This window comes from Scyliorhinus torazame, chromosome 24, assembly GCF_047496885.1.
Source record: "Scyliorhinus torazame isolate Kashiwa2021f chromosome 24, sScyTor2.1, whole genome shotgun sequence".
Lineage (NCBI taxonomy): Eukaryota > Metazoa > Chordata > Chondrichthyes > Carcharhiniformes > Scyliorhinidae > Scyliorhinus > Scyliorhinus torazame.
Window position 1 is genome coordinate 9,407,028 of NC_092730.1, and position 24,403 is coordinate 9,431,430.

Below are 24,403 nucleotides of genomic sequence, written 5' to 3' on the forward strand. Positions count from 1 at the left end.
TATGTACATGTGTGTGTATGTGTGTGTATATGTGTGTACATCTGTGTATATGTGTGATGCATGTGTGTATCTGTGTATGCATGTACATGTGTTATGTACATGTATTTGTGCGTGAGCATGTGTGTATATGTACGTGTGTGTGTATACATGTATGCATGTGTGTGTCTGAATATGTGTGTGTGTGTATGTATGTGTGTGGATGAGTGTGTGTTTGTATGTTTATGTACGTGTGCGCATATGTACATGTGTGTGCGTGTGTGCATACGGGTGTGTGTGCATGTGTGTGTGTGCGCGGTATGTGTTTGTGTATTAACATATGCATATGGGTGTTTGTGCATGCATCTGTGTGCATGCGTCTGCATGAGTGCATCCATGTAGTCAAGGCAACAGTGTGCATGTGTGCATGTGAGTGCGTGTGTATGTGTACATGTCGGTTTGCAGGGCTGAATATTAGGACGCCTGATTTTTGTTGCATATATAAATCAATTGGCAGAGTCAACATGGTTTTGTGAAAGGGAATTCATGTTTGATTAATTTATTGGGATTCTTTGAGGAAGTAACAAGCAGTGTGGATAAAGTGGAGCCGGTAGATGTGGTGTACCTAGATTTCCAGAAGGCAGTTGACAAGGTGCCACATGAAAGGTTGTGATGCAAAATAAAGCTCACCATGTAAGGGGCACCATATTAGCATGAAGAGTGGATTGGTTAGCTAACAGGAATCAGAGAGTCGGGATAAATGGGTCATTTTCAGGTTGGCAATATGTAACGTGCAGAGTGCCACGGTGATCAGTGCCGGAACCTCAATTATTCACAATTTATATCACTGTCTTGGATGAAGGGCCTGAAGGTGAGATCGTTAAAGTTACTGAAGGCGCAAAGACAGGTAGGACGGTAAGTTGCGAAGAGGACGTAAGACGTCTGCAAAGGATCGCAGATAGATCGAGTGAGCGAGCAAAAATGTGGCGGGTGAAGGTAAATGTGGGGGAAATGTGAGCTTGTCCACTTTGAGGGGATGAATCGAAGAGCAGCAAACTCTGCTCCGCACGTCTGTGAGTGTGTTTGAGAATGAGTGTCATGCGAGTGTCCCTTGAAGAAAGGTTTCTGTCTTATCACATGGCTTCAGTGATGTCGTTGTGTGGGTGGAGCAGGGCTGTGGCTCTGGGTTTTATTTTTGCTGTGAGTTTTGGACTGGGTTTGAACTGCACAGGTTGAACAAAGTGTCTCTCCACCTCCATTACAAAAGCTGTTTCCTGACGGCTTGTTAGCTTAAAAGAGATAATTGCATTCTGGAGGAATTCATAACCTGCTCGTTGGGAGTTTGGAAAGCGGAACAGAGTATCGATAACAAGTCTTCGACCAGTGAGAAGGCCGTGTGCTGGGCCACAGGTTTGAAAATCGGTGTCTGATTTTACTTGGATTTTGTTATTGAATTGGAACAGTTAAGGGGGAATGCATTAAGGGTTATACATAGATTATTGTAGCTGTGTGGGGTCTCTGTGTTTGTAATAAATGTTTACTCTGTGTGTTATACAAAAGTTAACCAAATTCTGAGAATAAAGTTTGTTTATTTGATTAAAAGAGCCGAAGAAGTGCGTTGAATAACATCTGAAAGACAGGCTCTTGCACTCATCCCATCTACCTTCAACATAAACGTTGTAGGTCCGGTGAACTCGATAATATACCGTGGAGTATTTAAACCCTGGCCCGTAAGAGTGAGCAAAGCTGAGGATATCCGTGGGCAGGAGGGTTTGATTCTGTTTGGAGGGAGGCGCGGGGCCATCAGTTTCTTGACCGTCCTCTCTATTCCTTGTCCCCAGGGGTGTTCATCGCGAAGAGTGATGTGGGAGTGGGAACCATTGTCGGTTCAGCCGTCTTCAACATCCTCTGCATCATCGGAATTTGCGGAATTTTTGCCGGACACGTATGTGACACCGTCAGTCATAGGACAGATCGTCCTCAGCACCCTCCCATCCCCCTGACACACAACACACACCGACTATCACTGGGGTACGGGTCCCACACACACTGACTCTCACTGGGGTACGGGTCCCACACACACTGACTCTCAGTGGGGTACGGGTCCCACACACACTGACTCTCACTGGGGTACTGGTTCCACACACACTGACTCTCACTGGGGTACGGGTCCCACACACACTGACTCTCACTGGGGTACGGGTCCCACACACACTGACTCTCACTGGGGTACGGGTCCCACACACACTGACTCTCACTGGGGTACGGGTTCCACACACACTGACTCTCACTGGGGTACGGGTCCCACACACACTGACTCTCACTGGGGTACGGGTCCCACACACACTGACTCTCACTGGGGTACGGTTTAACACACACTGACTCTCACTGGGGTACGGGTCCCACACACACTGACTCTCACTGGGGTACGGGTCCCACACACACTGACTCTCACTGGGGTATGGGTTCCACACACACTGACTCTCACTGGGGTACGGGTTCCACACACACTGACTCTCACTGGGGTACGGGTCCCACACACACTGACTCTCAGTGGGGTACGGGTCCCACACACACTGACTCTCACTGGGGTACGGGTCCCACACACACTGACTCTCACTGGGGTACTGGTTCCACACACACTGACTCTCACTGGGGTACGGGTCCCACACACACTGACTCTCACTGGGGTACGGGTCCCACACACACTGACTCTCACTGGGGTACGGGTCCCACACACACTGACTCTCACTGGGGTACGGGTTCCACACACACTGACTCTCACTGGGGTACGGGTCCCACACACACTGACTCTCACTGGGGTACGGGTCCCACACACACTGACTCTCACTGGGGTACGGTTTAACACACACTGACTCTCACTGGGGTACGGGTCCCACACACACTGACTCTCACTGGGGTACGGGTCCCACACACACTGACTCTCACTGGGGTATGGGTTCCACACACACTGACTCTCACTGGGGTACGGGTTCCACACACACTGACTCTCACTGGGGTACGGGTCCCACACACACTGATTCTCACTGGGGTACGGGTCCCACACACACTGACTCTCACTGGGGTACGGGTCCCACACACACTGACTCTCACTGGGGTACGGGTCCCACACACACTGACTCTCACTGGGGTACGGGTCCCACACACACTGACTCTCACTGGGGTACGGGTTCCACACACACTGACTCTCACTGGGGTACGGGATCCACACACACTGACTCTCACTGGGGTACGGGTCCCACACACTGACTCTCACTGGGGTACGGGTCCCACACACTGACTCTTACTGGGGTACGGGTCCCACACACTGACTCTCACTGGGGTACGGGTCCCACACACACTGACTCTCACTGGGGTACGGGTCCCACACACACTGACTCTCACTGGGGTACGGGTCCCACACACACTGACTCTCACTGGGGTACGGGTTCCACACACACTGACTCTGTCACTCCATTTCTCTCTCCCTACAGGACGTCCCCCTCACTTGGTGGTCTTTGTTCCGAGACTCGGTCTCCTACATCATGTCTGTTCTCGCTCTCATTCTGGTAGGTTTGTTGGTGAAAAAACATCGGTGTCAGCTTCAAACGCATTGGGAGCTGTTCAGACCTGGGGAGGGACTTGGAATGAGATCCGGCCTGTGGATGGGCCTGAGAATGGGGTAGGGCCTGGGGTAGGGCCTGTGGAAGGGGCCTGAGAATGGGGAAAGGGCCTGAGAATGGGATCGGGCCTGTGGAACGGGCCTGAGAATGGTGATAGGGCCTGAGAATGGGATAGGGCCTGTGGAACGGGCCTGAGAATGGGGTGAGGCCTGTGGAAGGGCCTGAGAATGGGGAAGGGCCTGGGAATGGGGTAAGGTCTGAGAATGGGATAGGGCCTGTGGATGGGGCCTGAGAATGGGGTAGGTCCTGTGGAAGGGGCCTGAGATTGGGGTAGGGCCTGTGGAAGGGGCCTGAGAATGGGGTAGGGACTGTGGAGGGGCCTGAGACTGGGGTAGTGCCTGTGGAAGGGGCCTGAGAATGGGGTAGAGCCTGTGAAAGGGGCCTGAGATTGGGGTAGGGCCTGTGGAAGGGGCCTGAGATTGGGGTAGGGCCTGTGGAAGGGGCCTGAGAATGGGGTAGGGACTGTGGAGGGGCCTGAGAATGGGGTAGGGCCTGAGAATGGAGTAGGGCCTGTGGAAGGGGCCTGAGAATGGGGTAGGGCCTCAGAATTGGGGAAGGGCTTGTCGAGGGGACTGAGAATGGGGTAGGGCCTGTGGAAGGGCCTGAGAATGGGGTAGGGCCTGTGGAAGGGGCCTGAGAATGGGGTAGGGCCTCAGAATGGGGAAGGGCCTGTCGAGGGGACTGAGAATGGGGTAGGGCCTGTGGAAGGGCCTGAGAATGGGGTAGGGCCTGTGGAAGGGGCCTGAGAATGGGGTAAGGCCTGAGAATGGGAAAGGCCTGTGGAGGGGACTGAGAATGGGGTAGGGCCTGTGGAAGAGGCCTGAGAATGGGATAGGGCCTGAGAATGGGGAAGGGCCTGTGGAGGGGACTGAGAATGGGGTAGGGCCTGTGGAAGAGGCCTGAGAATGGGATAGGGCCTGTGGAAGGGGCATGAGAATGGGGTAGGGCCTGTGGAAGGGGCCTGAGAATGGGATAGGGCCTGTGGAAGGGGCCTGAGAATGGGGTACAGCCTGTGGAAGGGGCCTGAGGGTGGGGTAGGGCCTGTGGAAGGGGCCTGAGAATGGGGTAGTGCCTGTGGAAGGGCCTGAGAATGGGGTAGGGCCTGGGAATGGGGTAGGGCCTGAGAACGGGGTAGGGCCTGAGAATGGGATAGGGCCTGTGGAAGGGGCCTGAGAATGGGGTAGGGCCTCTGGAAGCGGCCTGAGAATGGGGAAGGGCCTGTGGAAGGGGCCTGAGAATGGGGTAGGTCCTGAGAATGGGGTAGAGCCTGTGGAAGGGCCTGAGACTAGGGTAGGGCCTGTAGAAGGGGCCTGAGAATGGGGTAGGTCCTGAGAACGGGTTAAAGCCTGTGGCAGGGCCTGAGAATAGGGTAGGGCCTGTGGAAGGGGCCTGAGAATGGGGTAGGTCCTGAGAATGGGGTAGAGCCTGTGGAAGGGCCTGAGATTGGGGTAGGGCCTGAGAATGTGGAAGGGCCTGTGGAGGAGACTGAGAATGGGGTAGGGCCTGTGGAAGGGGCCTGAGAATGGGGTAGGGCCTGTGGAAGGAGACTGAGAATGGGTTAGGGCCTGTGGAAGGAGCCTGAGAATGGGGTAAGGCCTGTGAATGGGTTAGGGCCTGTGGAGGGGCCTGAGAATGGGGAAGGGCCTGTGGGGGGGACTGATAATGGGGTAGGGCCTGAGAATGGGGTAGAGCCTGTGGAAGGGCCTGAGAATGGGGTAGAGCCTGTGGAAGGGGCCTGAGATTGGGGTAGGGCCTGAGAATGGAGAAGGGCCTGTGGAGGAGACTGAGAATGGGGTAGGGCCTGTGGAAGGGGCCTGAGAATGGGGTATGGCCTGTGAAAGGAGACTGAGAATGGGTTAGGGCCTGTGGAAGGAGCCTGAGAATGGGGTTGGGCCTGTGAATGGGTTAGGGCCTGTGGAGGGGCCTGAGAATGGGGAAGGGCCTGTGGGGGGGGACTGAGAATGGGGTAGGGCCTGTGGAAGGGGCCTGAGAATGGGGAAGGGCCTGTAGAGGAGACAGAGAATGGGGTAGGGCCTCTGGAGGAGACTGAGAATGGGGTAGGGCCTGTGGAAGGGGCCTGAAAATGGGGTAGGGCCTGTGGAAGGGGCCTGGTTTGGAGCCAGGTCTGGCCTGTTGCAAGGGCCTGGGAGTCCTCTGGCCTGCGGGGTCTAAGGGGATCTGGTAGAGCTGAGGGTTGTCCAGAGGAAGATCCCGAGGGGGCCGAGAACACCAAGAGAATGGGGACAGGGTTTAATTTATATTCTAAATTCCTTCCATTAATCGTTTGCTCTTCTTCAATTGCAGGTAATTCACGATGAGAAGGTTTTCTGGTGAGTGATGTCCTGCTGATCCACGGAATCCCTGCAGTGGAGAAGGAGGCCATTGACCCTTCGAAAGAACACCCCACCCAGGCCAATCCCCCAACCTATCCCAGCGACCCCTTCCTAACCTTTTGGACACTAAAGGGCAATTTATCATGACCAATCCACCTAACAGCATGTCTTTCGGGACTTGGGTGTACAAGCTAGATGGATAAAGAACTGGCTGGGCAACAGGAGACAGAGAGTAGTGGTGGAAGGGAGTGTCTCAAAATGGAGAAAGGTGACTAGTGGTGTTCCACAGGGATCCGTGCTCGGACCACTGTTGTTTGTGATATACATAAATGATCTGGACGAAGGTATAGGTGGTCTGATTAGCAAGTTTGCAGATGATACTAAGATTGGTGGAGTTTCAGATAGCGAGGAGGACTGTCAGAGAATACAGCAAAATATAGATAGATTGGAGAGTTGGGCAGAGAAGTGGCAGATGGAGTTCAATCCATGCAAATGCGAGGTGATGCATTTTGGAAGATCTAATTCAAGAGCAGACTATACGGTCAATGGAAGAGTCTTGGGGAAAATTGATGTACAGAGAGGTCTGGGAGTTCAGGTCCATTGTACCCTGAAGGTGGCAACGCAGGTCGATAGAGTGGTCAAGAAGGCATACAGCATGCTTGCCTTCATCGGACGGGGTATTGAGTACAAGAGTCGGCAGGTCATGTTACAGTTGTTTCGGACTTTGGTTAGGCCACATTTGGAATACTGCGTGCAGTTCTGGTCGCCGCATTACCAGAAGGATGTGGATGCTTTAGAGAGGGTGCTGAGGAGGTTCACCAGGGTGTTGCCTGGTATGGAGGGTGCTAGCTATGAAGAAAGGTTGAGTAGATTAGGATTGTTTTTGTTGGAAAGACGGAGGTTGAGGGGGGACCTGATTGGGGTCTACAAAATGATGAGAGGTATGGACAGGGTGGATAGCAACAAGCTTTTGCCAAGAGTGGGGGTGTCAATTACAAGGGGGTCACGATTTCAAGGTGAGAGGGGGAAAGTTTAAGGGAGATGTGCGTGGAAAGTTTTTTACGCAGAGGGCGGTGGTGCCTGGAACGCTTTGCCAGCGGAGGTGGTAGAGGCGGGCACAATAGCATCATTTAAGATGCATCTAGACCGATATATGAACGGGCGGGGAACAGAGGGAAGCAGATCCTTGGAAAATAGGCGACAGGTTTAGATAAAGGATCTGGATCGGTGCAGGCTGGGAGGGCCGAAGGGCCTGTTCCTGTGCTGTAATTTTCTTTGTGGGAGGAATCCGGAGCACCCGGAGGAAACCCACGCAGACACGGGGAGAACGTGCAGACTCCGCACAGACAGTGACCCAAGCTGGGAGTCGAACCCGGGACCCTGGCGCTGTGAAGCAACAGTGCTAACCACTGTGCTGCCCCTGGGCGGCCTGAATAGATTGGCGCAGAATGAAATAGGTCCAATCAGTTTAACTGGAAAATGTGGGCAGACATTTGGGATTATTTTGCGATTAACATTCCCAGTTATCAATAATACTCCAGAGGCCACGACAGGCACAAAGTCAGGATAAACAGACCATCACCCCGGCGGCAGCCAATAAAAGTCGGGTTCCGGGCTGCAGGACCTGTCCCCACGATACAGTCTCGCGCACCTCCATTCCAGTACTGAGGGAGTACCGCACCGTCAGAGGGTCAGTACTGAGGGAGTGCCGCACTGTCAGAGGGTCAGTACTGAGGGAGTGCCGCACTGTCAGAGGGTCAGTACTGAGGGAGTGCCGCACTGTCAGAGGGTCAGTACTGAGGGAGTGCCGCACTGTCAGAGGGTCAGTACTGAGGGAGAGCCGCACTGTCAGAGGGTCAGTACTGAGGGAGTGCCGCACTGTCAGAGGGTCAGTACTGAGGGAGTGCCGCACTGTCAGAGGGTCAGTACTGAGGGAGTACCGCACCGTCAGAGGGTCAGTAATGAGGGAGTGCCGCACTGTCAGAGGGTCAGTACTGAGGGAGTGCCGCACTGTCAGAGGGTCAGTACTGAGGGAGTGCCGCACTGTCAGAGGGTCAGTACTGAGGGAGTGCCTCACTGTCAGAGGGTCAGTACTGAGGGAGTGCTGCACTGTCAGAGGGTCAGTACTGAGCGACTGCTGCATTGTCAGAGGGTCAGTACTGAGGGATAGCCGCACTGTCAGAGGGTCAGTACTGAGGGAGTGCCGCACTGTCAGAGGGTCTGTACTGAGGGAGTGCCGCACTGTCAGAGGGTCAGTACTGAGGGAGTGCCGCACTGTCAGAGGGTCAGGACTGAGGGAGTGCCGCACTGTCAGAGGGTCAGTACTGAGGGAGTGCCGCATTGTCAGAGGGTCAGTACTGAGGGAGTGCTGCATTGTCACAGGGTCAGTACTGAGGGAGTGCCGCACTGTCAGAGGGTCAGTACTAAGGGAGTGCCCCACTGTCAGAGGGTCAGTACTGAGGGAGTGCCGCACTGTCAGAGGGTCAGTACTGAGCGACTGCTGCATTGTCACAGGGTCAGTACTGAGGGAGTGCCGCACTGTCAGAGGGTCAGTACTAAGGGAGTGCCCCACTGTCAGAGGGTCAGTACTGAGGGAGTGCCGCACTGTCAGAGGGTCAGTACTGAGGGAGCGCTGCACTGTCAGAGGGTCAGTACTGAGGGAGTGCTGCACTGTCAGAGGGTCAGTACTGAGGGATAGCCGCACTGTCAGAGGGTCAGTACTGAGGGAGTGCCGCACTGTCAGAGGGTCTGTACTGAGGGAGTGCCGCACTGTCAGAGGGTCAGTACTGAGGGAGTGCCGCACTGTCAGAGGGTCAGGACTGAGGGAGTGCCGCACTGTCAGAGGGTCAGTACTGAGGGAGTGCCGCACTGTCAGAGGGTCAGTACTGAGCGACTGCTGCATTGTCCCAGGGTCAGTACTGAGGGAGTGCCGCACTGTCAGAGGGTCAGTACTAAGGGAGTGCCCCACTGTCAGAGGGTCAGTACTGAGGGAGTGCCGCACTGTCAGAGGGTCAGTACTGAGGGAGTGCCGCACTGTCAGAGGGTCAGCACTGAGGGAGTGCCGCACTGTCAGAGGGTCAGTACTGAGGGAGCGCTGCACTGTCAGAGGGTGAGTACTGAGGGAGCGCCGCAATGTCAGAGGGTCAGTACTGAGGGAGAGCCGCACCGTCAGAGGGTCAGTACTGAGGGAGTGCTGCACTGTCAGTGAGTCAGTACAGAGGGAGTGCTGCACTGTCAGAGGGTCAGTACTGAGGGAGTGCCGCACTGTCAGAGGGTCAGTACTGAGGGAGTGCCGCACTGTCAGAGGGTCAGTACTGAGGGAGTGCCGCACTGTCAGAGGGTCAGTACTGAGGGAGTGCCGCACTGTCAGAGGGTCAGTACTGAGGGAGTGCCGCACTGTCAGAGAGTCAGTACTGAGGGAGTGCCGCACTCTCAGAGGGTCAGTACTGAGGGAGTGCCGCACAGTCAGAGGGTCAGTACTGAGGGAGTGCCGCACCGTCAGAGGATCAGTACTGAGGGAGTGCCGCATTGTCAGAGGGTCAGTACTGAGGGAGTGCCGCACCGTCAGAGGGTCAGTACCGAGGGAGCGCCGCACTGTCAGAGGGTCAGTACTGAGGGAGCGCTGCACTGTCAGAGGGTCAGTACTGAGGGAGTTCCGCACTGTCAGAGGGTCAGTACCGAGGGAGCGCCGCACTGTCAGAGGGTCAGTACTGAGGGAGAGCCGCACTGTCAGAGGGTCAGTACTGAGGGAGTGCCTCACGGTCAGAGGGTCAGTACTGAGGGAGTGCCGCACTGTCAGAGGGTCAGTACTGAGGGAGTGCCGCATTGTCAGAGAGTCAGTGCTGAAGGAATACCGCATTGTCAGATGGGTCAGTACTGAGGGAGTGCCGCACTGTCAGAGGGTCAGTACTGAGGGAGTGCCGCACTGTCAGAGGGTCAGTACTGAGGGAGTGCCGCACTGTCAGAGGGTCAGTACTGAGGGAGTGCCGCACTGTCAGAGGGTCAGTACTGAGGGAGTGCCGCACTGTCAGAGGGTCAGTACTGAGGGAGTGCCGCATTGTCAGAGGGTCAGTACTGAGGGAGTGCTGCACTGTCAGGGGGTCAGTACTGAGGGAGCGCCGCACTGTCAGAGGGTCAGTACTGAGGGAGTGCCGCATTGTCAGAGGGTCAGTACTGAGGGAGTGCCGCACTGTCAGAGGGTCAGTACTGAGGGAGTGCTGCACTGTCAGAGGGTCAGTAGTGAGGGAGTGCCGCACTGTCAGAGGGTCAGTACTGAGGGAGTGCAGCACTGTCAGAGGGTCAGTACTGAGGGAGTGCCTCACTGTCAGAGGGTCAGTACTGAGGGAGTGCCTCACTGTCAGAGGGTCAGTACTGAGGGAGTGCCGCACTGTCAGAGGGTCAGTACTGAGGGAGTGCCTCACTGTCAGAGGGTCAGTACTGAGGGAGTGCTGCACTGTCAGAGGGTCAGTACTGAGGGAGTGCCGCACTGTCAATGGTCAGTACTGAGTGAGTGCTGCACTGTCAGGGGGTCAGTACTGAGGGAGCACCGCACTGTCAGAGGATCAGTACTGAGGGAGTGCCGCATTGTCAGAGGGTCAGTACCGAGGGAGTGCCACACTGTCAGAGGGTCAGTACTGAGGGAGTGCCGCACTGTCAGAGGTTCAGTACTGAGGGAGTGCCACACTGTCAGAGGGTCAGTACTGAGGGAGTGCCGCACTGTCAGAGGGTCAGTACTGAGGGAGTGCTGCACTGTCAGGGGGTCAGTACTGAGGGAGTGCCACACTGTCAGAGGGTCAATACTGATGGAGTGCTGCACTGTCAGAGGGTCAGTACTGATGGAGTGCCGCACTGTCAGAGGGTCAGTACTGAGGGAGTGCTGCACTGTCGGAGGGTCAGTACTGAGGGAGCGCCGCACTGTCAGAGGGTCAGTAATGAGGGAGTGCCGCACTGTCAGAGGGTCAGTACTGAGGGAGTGCCGCATTGTCAGAGGGTCAGTACTGAGGGAGCGCCGCACTGTCAGAGGGTCAGTACTGAGGGAGTGCTGCACTGTCAGGGGGTCAGTACTGAGGGAGCGCCGCACTGTCAGAGGGTCAGTACTGAGGGAGTGCCGCATTGTCAGAGGGTCAGTACTGAGGGAGTGCCGCACTGTCAGAGGGTCAGTACTGAGGGAGTGCCGCACTGTCAGAGGGTCAGTACTGAGGGAGTGCCGCACTGTCAGAGGGTCAGTACTGAGGGAGTGCCGCATTGTCAGAGGGTCAGTACTGAGGGAGTGCCGCACTGTCAGAGGGTCAGTACTGAGGGAGTGCTGCAGTGTCAGGGGGTCAGGACTGAGGGAGCCCTGCACTGTCAGAGGGTCAGTTCTGAGGGAGTACCGCACTGTCAGAGGGTCAGTACTGAGGGAGTGCTGCACTGTCAGAGGGTCAGTACTGAGGGAGTGCCGTAGTGTCAGAGGGTCAGTACTGAGGGAGTGCTGCACTGTCAGAGGGTCAGTACTGAGGGAGTGCCGCACTGTCAGAGGGTCAGTACTGAGGGAGTGCTGCACTGTCAGAGGGTCAGTACTGAGGGAGTGCCGCACTGTCAGTGGGTCAGTACTGAGGGAGTGCTGCACTGTCAGAGGGTCAGTACTGAGGGAGTGCCGCACTGTCAGTGGGTCAGTACTGAGGGAGTGCCGCATTGTCAGAGGGTCAGTACTGAGGGAGTGCTGCACTGTCAGAGGGTCAGTACTGAGGGAGTGCCGCACTGTCAGTGGGTCAGTACTGAGGGAGCGCCGCACTGTCAGAGGGTCAGTACTGAGGGAGTGCCGCACTGTCAGAGGGTCAGTACTGAGGGAGTGCCGCACTGTCAGAGGGTCAGTACTGAGGGAGTGCCGCACTGTCAGAGGGTCAGTACTGGGGGAGTGCCGCACTGTCAGAGGGTCAGTACTGAGGGAGTGCTGCACTGTCAGAGGGTCAGTACTGAGGGAGTGCTGCACTGTCAGGGGGTCAGTACTGAGGGAGCGCCGCACTGTCAGAGGGTCAGTACTGAGGGAGTGCCGCATTGTCAGAGGGTCAGTACTGAGGGAGTGCTGCACTGTCAGAGGGTCAGTACTGAGGGAGTGCCGCATTGTCAGAGGGTCAGTACTGAGGGAGTGCTGCACTGTCAGAGGGTCAGTACTGAGGGAGTGCCGCATTGTCAGAGGGTCAGTACTGAGGGAGTGCCGCATTGTCAGAGAGTCAGTGATGAAGGAATACCGCATTGTCAGATGGGTCAGTACTGAGGGAGTGCCGCACTGTCAGAGGGTCAGTACTGAGGGAGTGCCGCACTGTCAGAGGGTCAGTACTGAGGGAGTGCCGCACTGTCAGAGGGTCAGTACTGAGGGAGTGCCGCACTGTCAGAGGGTCAGTACTGAGGGAGTGCCGCACTGTCAGAGGGTCAGTACTGAGGGAGTGCCGCACTGTCAGAGGGTCAGTACTGAGGGAGTGCTGCACTGTCAGAGGGTCAGTAGTGAGGGAGTGCCGCACTGTCAGAGGGTCAGTACTGAGGGAGTGCAGCACTGTCAGAGGGTCAGTACTGAGGGAGTGCCTCACTGTCAGAGGGTCAGTACTGAGGGAGTGCCTCACTGTCAGAGGGTCAGTACTGAGGGAGTGCCGCACTGTCAGAGGGTCAGTACTGAGGGAGTGCCTCACTGTCAGAGGGTCAGTACTGAGGGAGTGCTGCACTGTCAGAGGGTCAGTACTGAGGGAGTGCCGCACTGTCAATGGTCAGTACTGAGTGAGTGCTGCACTGTCAGGGGGTCAGTACTGAGGGAGCACCGCACTGTCAGAGGATCAGTACTGAGGGAGTGCCGCATTGTCAGAGGGTCAGTACCGAGGGAGTGCCACACTGTCAGAGGGTCAGTACTGAGGGAGTGCCGCACTGTCTGAGGTTCAGTACAGAGGGAGTGCCACACTGTCAGAGGGTCTGTACTGAGGGAGTGCCGCACTGTCAGAGGGTCAGTACTGAGGGAGTGCTGCACTGTCAGGGGGTCAGTACTGAGGGAGTGCTGCACTGTCAGAGGGTCAGTACTGAGGGAGTGCCGCATTGTCAGAGGGTCAGTACTGAGGGAGTGCCGCATTGTCAGAGAGTCAGTGATGAAGGAATACCGCATTGTCAGATGGGTCAGTACTGAGGGAGTGCCGCACTGTCAGAGGGTCAGTACTGAGGGAGTGCCGCACTGTCAGAGGGTCAGTACTGAGGGAGTGCCGCACTGTCAGAGGGTCAGTACTGAGGGAGTGCCGCATTGTCAGAGAGTCAGTGATGAAGGAATACCGCATTGTCAGATGGGTCAGTACTGAGGGAGTGCCGCACTGTCAGAGGGTCAGTACTGAGGGAGTGCCGCACTGTCAGAGGGTCAGTACTGAGGGAGTGCCGCACTGTCAGAGGGTCAGTACTGAGGGAGTGCCGCACTGTCAGAGGGTCAGTACTGAGGGAGTGCCGCACTGTCAGAGGGTCAGTACTGAGGGAGTGCCGCACTGTCAGAGGGTCAGTACTGAGGGAGTGCTGCACTGTCAGAGGGTCAGTAGTGAGGGAGTGCCGCACTGTCAGAGGGTCAGTACTGAGGGAGTGCAGCACTGTCAGAGGGTCAGTACTGAGGGAGTGCCGCACTGTCAGAGGGTCAGTACTGAGGGAGTGCCGCACTGTCAGAGGGTCAGTACTGAGGGAGTGCCTCACTGTCAGAGGGTCAGTACTGAGGGAGTGCCTCACTGTCAGAGGGTCAGTACTGAGGGAGTGCCGCACTGTCAGAGGGTCAGTACTGAGGGAGTGCCTCACTGTCAGAGGGTAAGTACTGAGGGAGTGCTGCACTGTCAGAGGGTCAGTACTGAGGGAGTGCCGCACTGTCAATGGTCAGTACTGAGTGAGTGCTGCACTGTCAGGGGGTCAGTACTGAGGGAGCACCGCACTGTCAGAGGATCAGTACTGAGGGAGTGCCGCATTGTCAGAGGGTCAGTACCGAGGGAGTGCCACACTGTCAGAGGGTCAGTACTGAGGGAGTGCCGCACTGTCTGAGGTTCAGTACTGAGGGAGTGCCGCACTGTCAGAGGGTCAGTACTGAGGGAGTGCCTCACTGTCAGAGGGTCAGTACTGAGGGAGTGCCGCACTGTCAGAGGGTCAGTACTGAGGGAGTGCCTCACTGTCAGAGGGTAAGTACTGAGGGAGTGCTGCACTGTCAGAGGGTCAGTACTGAGGGAGTGCTGCACTGTCAGAGGGTAAGTACTGAGCGAGTGCCTCACTGTCAGAGGGTCAGTACTGAGGGAGTGCTGCACTGTCAGAGGGTAAGTACTGAGCGAGTGCCTCACTGTCAGAGGGTCAGTACTGAGGGAGTGCCTCACTGTCAGAGGGTCAGTACTGAGGGAGTGCCGCACTGTCAGAGGGTCAGTACTGAGGGAGTGCCTCACTGTCAGAGGGTAAGTACTGAGGGAGTGCTGCACTGTCAGAGGGTCAGTACTGAGGGAGTGCCGCACTGTCAATGGTCAGTACTGAGTGAGTGCTGCACTGTCAGGGGGTCAGTACTGAGGGAGCACCGCACTGTCAGAGGATCAGTACTGAGGGAGTGCCGCATTGTCAGAGGGTCAGTACCGAGGGAGTGCCACACTGTCAGAGGGTCAGTACAGAGGGAGTGCCACACTGTCAGAGGGTCAGTACTGAGGGAGTGCCGCACTGTCAGAGGGTCAGTACTGAGGGAGTGCTGCACTGTCAGGGGGTCAGTACTGAGGGAGTGCCACACTGTCAGAGGGTCAATACTGATGGAGTGCTGCACTGTCAGAGGGTCAGTACTGATGGAGTGCCGCACTGTCAGAGGGTCAGTACTGAGGGAGTGCTGCACTGTCGGAGGGTCAGTACTGAGGGAGCGCCGCACTGTCAGAGGGTCAGTAATGAGGGAGTGCCGCACTGTCAGAGGGTCAGTACTGAGGGAGTGCCGCATTGTCAGAGGGTCAGTACTGAGGGAGCGCCGCACTGTCAGAGGGTCAGTACTGAGGGAGTGCTGCTCTGTCAGGGGGTCAGTACTGAGGGAGCGCCGCACTGTCAGAGGGTCAGTACTGAGGGAGTGCCGCATTGTCAGAGGGTCAGTACTGAGGGAGTGCCGCACTGTCAGAGGGTCAGTACTGAGGGAGTGCCGCACTGTCAGAGGGTCAGTACTGAGGGAGTGCCGCACTGTCAGAGGGTCAGTACTGAGGGAGTGCCGCATTGTCAGAGGGTCAGTACTGAGGGAGTGCCGCACTGTCAGAGGGTCAGTACTGAGGGAGTGCTGCAGTGTCAGGGGGTCAGGACTGAGGGAGCCCTGCACTGTCAGAGGGTCAGTTCTGAGGGAGTACCGCACTGTCAGAGGGTCAGTACTGAGGGAGTGCTGCACTGTCAGAGGGTCAGTACTGGGGGAGTGCCGCATTGTCAGAGGGTCAGTACTGAGGGAGTGCTGCACTGTCAGAGGGTCAGTACTGAGGGAGTGCCGCATTGTCAGAGGGTCAGTACTGAGGGAGTGCCGCATTGTCAGAGGGTCAGTACTGAGGGAGTGCTGCACTGTCAGAGGGTCAGTACTGAGGGAGTGCCGCACTGTCAGAGGGTCAGTACTGAGGGAGTGCTGCACTGTCAGAGGGTCAGTACTGAGGGAGTGCCGCACTGTCAGTGGGTCAGTACTGAGGGAGTGCTGCACTGTCAGAGGGTCAGTACTGAGGGAGTGCCGCACTGTCAGTGGGTCAGTACTGAGGGAGTGCCGCATTGTCAGAGGGTCAGTACTGAGGGAGTGCTGCACTGTCAGAGGGTCAGTACTGAGGGAGTGCCGCACTGTCAGTGGGTCAGTACTGAGGGAGCGCCGCACTGTCAGAGGGTCAGTACTGAGGGAGTGCCGCACTGTCAGAGGGTCAGTACTGAGGGAGTGCCGCACTGTCAGAGGGTCAGTACTGAGGGAGTGCCGCACTGTCAGAGGGTCAGTACTGGGGGAGTGCCGCACTGTCAGAGGGTCAGTACTGAGGGAGTGCTGCACTGTCAGAGGGTCAGTACTGAGGGAGTGCTGCACTGTCAGGGGGTCAGTACTGAGGGAGCGCCGCACTGTCAGAGGGTCAGTACTGAGGGAGTGCCGCATTGTCAGAGGGTCAGTACCGAGGGAGTGCCGCACTGTCAGAGGGTCAGTACTGAGGGAGCGCCGCACTGTCAGAGGGTCAGTACTGAGGGAGTGCCGCACTGTCAGAGGGTCAGTACTGAGGGAGTGCCGCACTGTCAGAGGGTCAGTACTGAGGGAGTGCTGCACTGTCAGGGGGTCAGTACTGAGGGAGTGCCGCACTGTCAGATGGTCAGTACTGAGGGAGTGCCGCACTGTCAGAGGGTCAGTACTGAGGGAGTGCCGCACTGTCAGAGGGTCAGTACTGAGGGAGTGCCGCATTGTCAGAGGGTCAGTACTGAGGGAGTGCCGCACTGTCAGAGGGTCAGTACTGAAGGAGTGCTGCACAGTCAGGGGGTCAGTACTGAGGGAGCGCCGCACTGTCAGAGGGTCAGTACTGAGGGAGTGCCGCATTGTCAGAGGGTCAGTACTGAGGGAGTGCTGCACTGTCAGAGGGTCAGTACTGAGAGAGTGCCGCTCTGTCAGAGGGTCAGTACTGAGGGAGTGCTGCACTGTCAGAGGGTCAGTACTGAGGGAGTGCCGCACTATCAGAGGGTCAGTACTGAGGGAGTGCTGCACTGTCAGAGGGTCAGTACTGAGGGAGTGCCGCACTGTCAGAGGGTCAGTACTGAGGGAGTGCTGCACTGTCAGGGGGTCAGTACTGAGGGAGCGCCGCACTGACAGAGGGTCAGTACTGAGGGAGTACCGCACTGTCAGAGGGTCAGTACTGAGGGAGTGCTGCACTGTCAGAGGGTCAGTACTGAGGGAGTGCCGCACTGTCAGAGGGTCAGTACTGAGGGAGTGCCGCACTGTCAGACGGTCAGTACTGATGGAGTGCCGCACTGTCAGAGGGCCAGTACTGAGGGAGTGCCGCACTGTCAGAGGGTCAGTACTGAGGGAGCGCCGCACTGTCAGAGGGCCAGTACTGAGGGAGTGCCGCACTGTCAGAGGGTCAGTACTGAGGGAGTGCCGCACTGTCAGAGGGTCAGTACTGAGGGAGTGCCGCACTGTCAGAGGGTCAGTACTGAGGGAGTGCCGCACTGTCAGGGGGTCAGTACTGAGGGAGCGCCGCACTGACAGAGGGTCAGTACTGAGGGAGTACCGCACTGTCAGAGGGTCAGTACTGAGGGAGTGCTGCACTGTCAGAGGGTCAGTACTGAGGGAGTGCCGCACTGTCAGAGGGTCAGTACTGAGGGAGTGCCGCACTGTCAGACGGTCAGTACTGATGGAGTGCCGCACTGTCAGAGGGCCAGTACTGAGGGAGTGCCGCACTGTCAGAGGGTCAGTACTGAGGGAGCGCCGCACTGTCAGAGGGTCAGTACTGAGGGAGCGCCGCACTGTCAGAGGGTCAGTACTGAGGGAGTGCCGCACTGTCAGAGGGTCAGTACTGAGGGAGTGCCGCACTGTCAGAGGGTCAGTACTGAGGGAGTGCCGCACTGTCAGAGGGTCAGTACTGATGGAGTGCCGCACTGTCAGAGGGCCAGTACTGAGGGAGTGCTGCACTGTCAGAGGGTCAGTACTGAGGGAGCGCCGCACTGTCTGAGGGTCAGTACTGAGGGAGTGCCGCACTGTAAGAGGATCAGTACTGAGGGAGTGCCGCACTGTCTGAGGGTCAGTACTGAGGGAGTGCGGCACTGTCAGTGGGTCAGTACTGAGGGAGTGCCGCACTGTCAGAGGGTCAGTACTGAGGGAGCGCCGCACTGTCAGAGGGTCAGTACTGAGGGAGTGCCGCACTGTCAGAGGGTCAGTACTGAGGGAGCGCCGCACTGTCAGAGGGTCAGTACTGAGGGAGTGCCGCACTGTCAGAGGGTCAGTACTGAGGGAGTGCCGCACTGTCAGAGGGTCAGTACTGAGGGAGTGCTGCACTGTCATAGGGTCAGTACTGAGGGAGTGCCGCACTGTCAGAGGGTCAGTACTGAGGGAGTGCTGCACTGTCAGAGGGTCAGTACTGAGGGAGTGCTGCACTGTCAGAGGGTCTGTGAAGAGGGAATAGCGTACCGTCGGAGGGGCCATCTCTCAGGATGAGTGGGCTGCGGGGGTGAGTTCCCCGGTGTCCAGGGGCCAATATTTATCCCAGGGATCAGCCCCGTGAACCTTCTCCAGACCAGTGGGGGGCGATCTTTGTCCCTCGACCAACATCACTAAACACAGATGATCTGGGCCATTCTCACATTGCTGTGTGTGGGATCTTGCTGTGTGTAAATTGGCTGCTGCGTTTCCCACATCACAACAGTGACCTCACTTCAAAAATAACCCCCTCATTGTGAGTGAGGCACTTCGGGACGTCCCGAGGGGGGGAGAGGAGCCGGAGAGATGGGGGGGTGGAGCCGGAGAGATGGGGGGAGAGGAGCCGGAGAGATGGGGGGGTGGAGCCGGAGAGATGGGGGGAGAGGAGCCGGAGAGATGGGGGGTGAGAGGAGCTGGAGAGATGGGAGGAGAGGAGCCGGAGAGATGGGGGGAGAGGAGCCGGAGAGATGGGGAGAGAGGAGCCGGAGAGATGGGGGAGAGGAGGGGGAGAGATGGGGGGAGAGGAGCCGGAGAGATGGGGGGAGAGGAGCCGGAGAGATGGGGGAGAGGAGCCGGAGAGATGGGGTGAGAGGAGCTGGAGAGATGGGGGGAGAGGAGCCGGAGAGATGGGGGGAGAGGAGCCGGAGAGATGGGGGGAGAGGTGCCGGATAGATGGGGGGGGGGTGAGGGTCCGGAGAGATGGGGGGAGAGGAGGGGGATGAGATGGGGGGAGAGGAGGGGGAGAGATGGGGGGAGAGGAGCCGGAGAGATGGGGGGTGAGGAGCCGGAGAGATGGGGGGGGAGGAGCCGGAGAGATGGGGGGAGAGGAGCTGGAGAGATGGGGGGAGAGGAGCTGGAGAGATGGGGGGGGAGGAGCCGGAGAGATGGGGGGGGGGGGGAGCCGGAGAGATGGGGGGAGAGGAGCCGGAGAGATGGGGGGAGTGGAGCCGGAGAGATGGGGGGAGAGAAGCCGGAGAGATGGGGGGAGAGGAGCCGGAGAGATGGGGGGAGAGGAGCCGGAGAGATTGGGGGGGGGGGGGAGGAGGAGAGGGAGATATGGGGGGAGAGGAGCCGGAGAGATGGGGGGAGAGGAGCCGGAGAGATGGGGGGAGAGGAGGGGGAGAGATGGGGGGTGAGGAGGGGGAGAGATGGGGGGAGAGGAGCCGGAGAGATGGGGGGTGAGGAGCCGGAGAGATGGGGGGTGAGGATCCGGAGAGATGGGGGTAGAGGAGCCGGAGAGATGGGGGGAGAGGAGCCGGAGAGATGGGGGGGAGAGGAGGGGGAGAGTTGGGGGAGAGGAGTCGGAGAGATGGGGGAGAGGAGCCGGAGAGATGGGGGGGAGGAGCCGGAGAGATGGGGGAGAGGAGCCGGAGAGATGGGGGGAGAGGAGCCGGAGAGATGGGGGGAGAGGAGCCGGAGAGATGGGGGGAGAGGAGCCGGAGAGATGGGGGGGAGAGGAGCCGGAGAGATGGGGGAGAGGAGGGGGAGAGATGGGGGGAGAGGAGCCGGAGACATGGGGGGAGAGGAGCCGGAGAGATGGGGGGAGAGGAGCCGGAGAGATGGGGGGAGAGGAGCCGGAGAGATGGGGGGAGAGGAGCCGGAGAGATGGGGGGAGAGGAGGGGGAGAGATGAGGGGAGAGGAGCCGGAGAGATGGGGGGAGAGGAGGGGGAGAGTTGGGGTGAGAGGAGTCGGAGAGATGGGGGAGAGGAGCCGGAGAGATGGGGGGGAGGAGCCGGAGAGATGGGGGGAGAGGAGGGGGAGAGATGGGGGGAGAGGAGCCGGAGAGATGGGGGGAGAGGAGCCGGAGAGATGGGGGGGAGAGGAGCCGGAGAGATGGGGGGAGAGGAGCCGGAGTGATGGGGGGAGAGGAGCCGGAGAGATGGGGGAGAGGAGCCGGAGAGATGGGGGAGAGGAGCCGGAGAGATGGGGGGAGAGGAGCCGGAGAGATGGGGGGAGAGGAGCCGGAGAGATGGGGGAGAGGAGCCGGAGAGATGGGGGGAGAGGAGCCGGAGAGATGGGGGAGAGGAGCCGGAGTGATGGGGGGAGAGGAGCCGGAGTGATGGGGAGAGAGGAGGGGGAGAGGTGGGTCTACACAATGTTGTGATGTGTTTGTGTTTTGTAGGTGGGAGGCCATGTTGCTGCCTCTGATGTATCTGATCTACATCATCGTGATGAAGTAAGATGAATAATTCTCGACCTTTCTGAAATGTATTGAATTACGTTTGGTTTGATCACTTGCCGTGCACATTGTGTCCACCAGAGGGCACAATAATGTTGAGTCTCCAACACCATAAGCAGACCATTTGGCCCATCTGCAGGTGACTGTCCCACACCCATCTCCTCACATCCACCCCCCCAACTAGGGGCTGGAGGAGGTTACAGAGATAGGGAGGGGCGTAGGGGCTGGAGGAGGTTACAGAGATAGGGAGGGGTGTAGTGGCTGGAGGAGGTTACAGAGATAGGGAGGGTTGTAGGGGCTGGAGGAGGTTACAGAGTAAGGGAGGGTTGTAGGGGCTGGAGGAGGTTACAGAGATAGGGAGGGTTGTAGGGTGTGGAGGAGGTTACAGAGATAGGGAGGGTTGTAGGGGCTGGAGGAGGTTACAGACATAGGGAGGGTTGTCGGGGCTGGAGGGGGTTACAGACATAGGGAGGGTTGTGGGGGCTGGAGGAGGTTACAGAGATAGGGAGGGTTGTAGGGGCTGGAGGAGGTTACAGAGATAGGGAGGGGTGTAGGGGCTGGAGGAGGTTACAGACATAGGGAGGGTTGTGGGGGCTGGAGGAGGTTACAGAGATAGGGAGGGTTGTAGGGGCTGGAGGAGGTTACAGAGATAGGGAGCGTTGTCGGGGCTGGAGGCGGTTACAGAGATATGGAGGGTTGTAGGGACTGGAGGAGGTTACAGAGATAGGGAGGGGTGTAGTGGCTGGAGGAGGTTACAGAGAAAGGCTTGTAGGGCCTGGAGGAGGTTACAGAGATAGGGAGGGTTGTAGGGACTGGAGGAGGTTACAGAGATAGGGAGGGGGTGTAGGGGCTGGAGGAGGTTACAGAGATAGGGAGGGTTGTAGCGGCTGGAGGGGGTTACAGAGTAAGGGAGGGTTGTAGGGGCTGGAGGAGGTTACAGAGATAGGGAGGGTTGTAGGGGGTGGAGGAGGTTACAGAGATAGGGAGGGTTGTAGGGGCTGGAGGAGGTTACAGACATAGGGAGGGTTGTCGGGGCTGGAGGGGGTTACAGACATAGGGAGGGTTGTGGGGGCTGGAGGAGGTTACAGAGATAGGGAGGGTTGTAGGGGCTGGAGGAGGTTACAGAGATAGGGAGGGGTGTAGGGGCAGGAGGAGGTTACAGAGATAGGGAGGGGTGTAGGGGCTGGAGGAGGTTACAGACATAGGGAGGGTTGTGGGGGCTGGAGGAGGTTACAGAGATAGGGAGGGTTGTTGGGGCTGGAGGAGGTTACAGAGATAGGGAGGGTTGTAGGGGCTGGAGGAGGTTACAGAGATAGGGAGGGTTGTCGGGGCTGGAGGAGGTCACAGAGATAGGGAGGGTTGTAGGGGCTGGAGGAGGTTACAGAGATAGGGAGGGTTGTAGTGGCTGGAGGAGGTTACAGACATAGGGAGGGTTGTGGGGGCTGGAGGAGGTTACAGAGATAGGGAGGGTTGTCGGGGCTGGAGGAGGTCACTGAGATAGGGAGGGTTGTAGGGGCTGGAGGAGGTCACAGACATAGGGAGGGTTGTGGGGGCTGGAGGAGGTTACAGAGATAGGGAGGGTTGTAGGGGCTGGAGGAGGTTACAGAGATAGGGAGGGTTGTAGGGGCTGGAGGAGGTTACAGAGATAGGAAGGGTTGTCGGGGCTGGAGGAGGTCACTGAGATAGGGAGGGCTGTAGGGGCTGGAGGAGGTCACAGACATAGGGAGGGTTGTGGGGGCTGGAGGAGGTTACAGAGATAGCGAGGGTTGTAGGGGCTGGAGGAGGTTCCAGAGATAGGGAGGGTTGTAGTGTCTGGAGGAGGTTACAGAGATAGGGACGGTTGTAGGGACTGAAGGAGGTGACAGAGATAGGGAAGGTTCTAGGGGTTGGAGGAGGTTACAGAGGTAGGGAGGGTTGTAGGTGCTGGAGGAAGTTAGAGAGATAGGGAGGGTTGTAGCGGCTGGAGGGGGTTACAGAGTAAGGGAGGGTTGTAGGGGCTGGAGGAGGTTACAGAGATAGGGAGGGTTGTAGGGTGTGGAGGAGGTTACAGAGATAGGGAGGGTTGTAGGGGCTGGAGGAGGTTACAGACATAGGGAGGGTTGTCGGGGCTGGAGGGGGTTACAGACATAGGGAGGGTTGTGGAGGCTGGAGGAGGTTACAGAGATAGGGAGGGTTGTAGGGGCTGGAGGAGGTTACAGAGATAGGGAGGGGTGTAGGGGCTGGAGGAGGTTACAGGCATAGGGAGGGTTGTGGGGGCTGGAGGAGGTTACAGAGTAAGGGAGGGTTGTAGGGGCTGGAGGAGGTTACAGAGATAGGGAGGGTTGTCGGGGCTGGAGGCGGTTACAGGGATAGGGAGGGTTGTAGGGACTGGAGGAGGTTACAGAGATAGGGAGGGGTGTAGTGGCTGGAGGAGGTTACAGAGATAGGCTTGTAGGGCCTGGAGGAGGTTACAGAGATAGGGAGGGTTGTAGGGGCTGGAGGAGGTTACAGAGATAGGGAGGGGGTGTAGGGGCTGGAGGAGGTTACAGAGATAGGGAGGGTTGTAGGGACTGGAGGAGGTTACAGAGATAGGGAGGGGGTGTAGGGGCTGGAGGAGGTTACAGAGATAGGGAGGGTTGTAGCGGCTGGAGGGGGTTACAGAGATATGGAGGATTGTAGGGGCTGGAGGAGGCTACAGAGATAGGGAGGGTTGTAGGGGCTGGCGGAGGTTGCAGATATAGGGAGGGTTGTAGGGACTGGGGGAGGTTACAGTGATAGGGAGGGTTGTAGGGGCTGGAGGAGGTTACAGAGATAGGGAGGGTTGTAGGGGCTGGAGGAGGTTACAGAGAGAGGGAGTGTTGTCGGGGCTGGAGGAGGTTACAGAGATAGGGAGGGTTGTAGGGGCTGGAGGAGGTTACAGAGATAGGGATGGTTGTCAGGGCTGTAGGAGGTTACAGAGATTGGGAGGGCTGTAGGGACTGGAGGAGGTTACAGAGAGAGGGAGGGTTGTAGGGGCTGGAGGAGGTTACAGAGATAGGGAGGGTTGTAGGGGCTGGAGGAGGTTACAGAGATAGGGAGGGTTGTCAGGGCTGTAGGAGGTTACAGAGATTGGGAGGGCTGTAGGGACTGGAGGAGGTTACAGAGAGAGGGAGGGTTGTAGGGGCTGGAGGAGGTTACAGAGATAGGGAGGGTTGTAGGGGCTGGAGGAGGTTACAGAGATAGGGAGGGGTGTTGGGGCTGGAGGGGGTTACAGAGATAGGGAGAGTTGTAGGGACTGGAGGAGGTTACAGAGATGGGGAGGATTGTAGAGGCTGGAGGAGGCTACAGAGATAGGGAGGGTTGTAGGGGCTGGAGGAAGTTACAGAGATAGGGAGGGTTGTAGGGGCTGGAGGAGGTTACAGAGATAGGGAGGGGTGTTGGGGCTGGAGGTGGTTACAGAGATAGGGAGGGTTGTAGGGACTGGAGGAGGTTAAAGAGATAGGGAGGATTGTAGGGGCTGGAGGAGGCTACAGAGATAGGGAGGGCTGTAGGGGCTGAAGGAGGTTACAGAGATAGGGAGTGTTGTCGGGGCTGGAGGAGGTTGCAGAGATAGGGAGGGTTGTAGGGGCTGGATGAGGTTACAGAGATAGGGAGGATTGTCGGGGCTGTAGGAGGTTACAGAGATTGGGAGGGGTGTAGGGACTGGAGGAGGTTACAGAGATAGGGAGGGTTGTCGGGGCTGGAGGAGGTTGCAGAGATAGGGAGGGTTGTAGGGGCTGGAGGAGGTGACAGACATAGGGAGGGTTGTCGGGGCTGGAGGAGGTTACAGAGATAGGGAGGGGTGTAGGGGCTGGAGGGGGTTACAAAGATAGGGAGGGGTGTAGGGGCTGGAGGGGGTTACAGAGATAGGGAGGTTTGTAGGGGCTGGAGGAGGTTACAGACATAGGGAGGGTTGTGGGGGCTGGAGGAGGTTACAGAGATAGGGAGGGTTGTCGGGGCTGGAGGAGGTCACTGAGATAGGGAGGGTTGTAGGGGCTGGAGGAGGTCACAGACATAGGGAGGGTTGTGGGGGCTGGAGGAGGTTACAGAGATAGGGAGGGTTGTAGGGGCTGGAGGAGGTTACAGAGATCGGGAGGGTTGTAGGGGCTGGAGGAG

General features: G+C 57.8%; 2 protein-coding genes across 4 annotated transcripts in view; one reads left to right on the forward strand and one right to left on the reverse strand.

The window, feature by feature from the left end:
• The window catches only part of slc8a4a (solute carrier family 8 member 4a), a 903,507-nt gene that overhangs the window by 297,605 nt on the left and 581,499 nt on the right, over positions 1 to 24,403 (reverse strand).
• The window catches only part of LOC140399870 (sodium/potassium/calcium exchanger 3-like), a 224,263-nt gene that overhangs the window by 160,496 nt on the left and 39,364 nt on the right, over positions 1 to 24,403 (forward strand). For all 3 annotated transcript variants that reach the window (XM_072489337.1, XM_072489336.1, XM_072489335.1), the window contains 4 exons: positions 1,818 to 1,921; positions 3,471 to 3,545; positions 5,964 to 5,989; positions 20,234 to 20,287. In XM_072489337.1, coding sequence (XP_072345438.1) covers positions 1,818 to 1,921; positions 3,471 to 3,545; positions 5,964 to 5,989; positions 20,234 to 20,287 — 259 coding nt within the window. The remainder of the gene's footprint in view (positions 1 to 1,817; positions 1,922 to 3,470; positions 3,546 to 5,963; positions 5,990 to 20,233; positions 20,288 to 24,403) is intronic.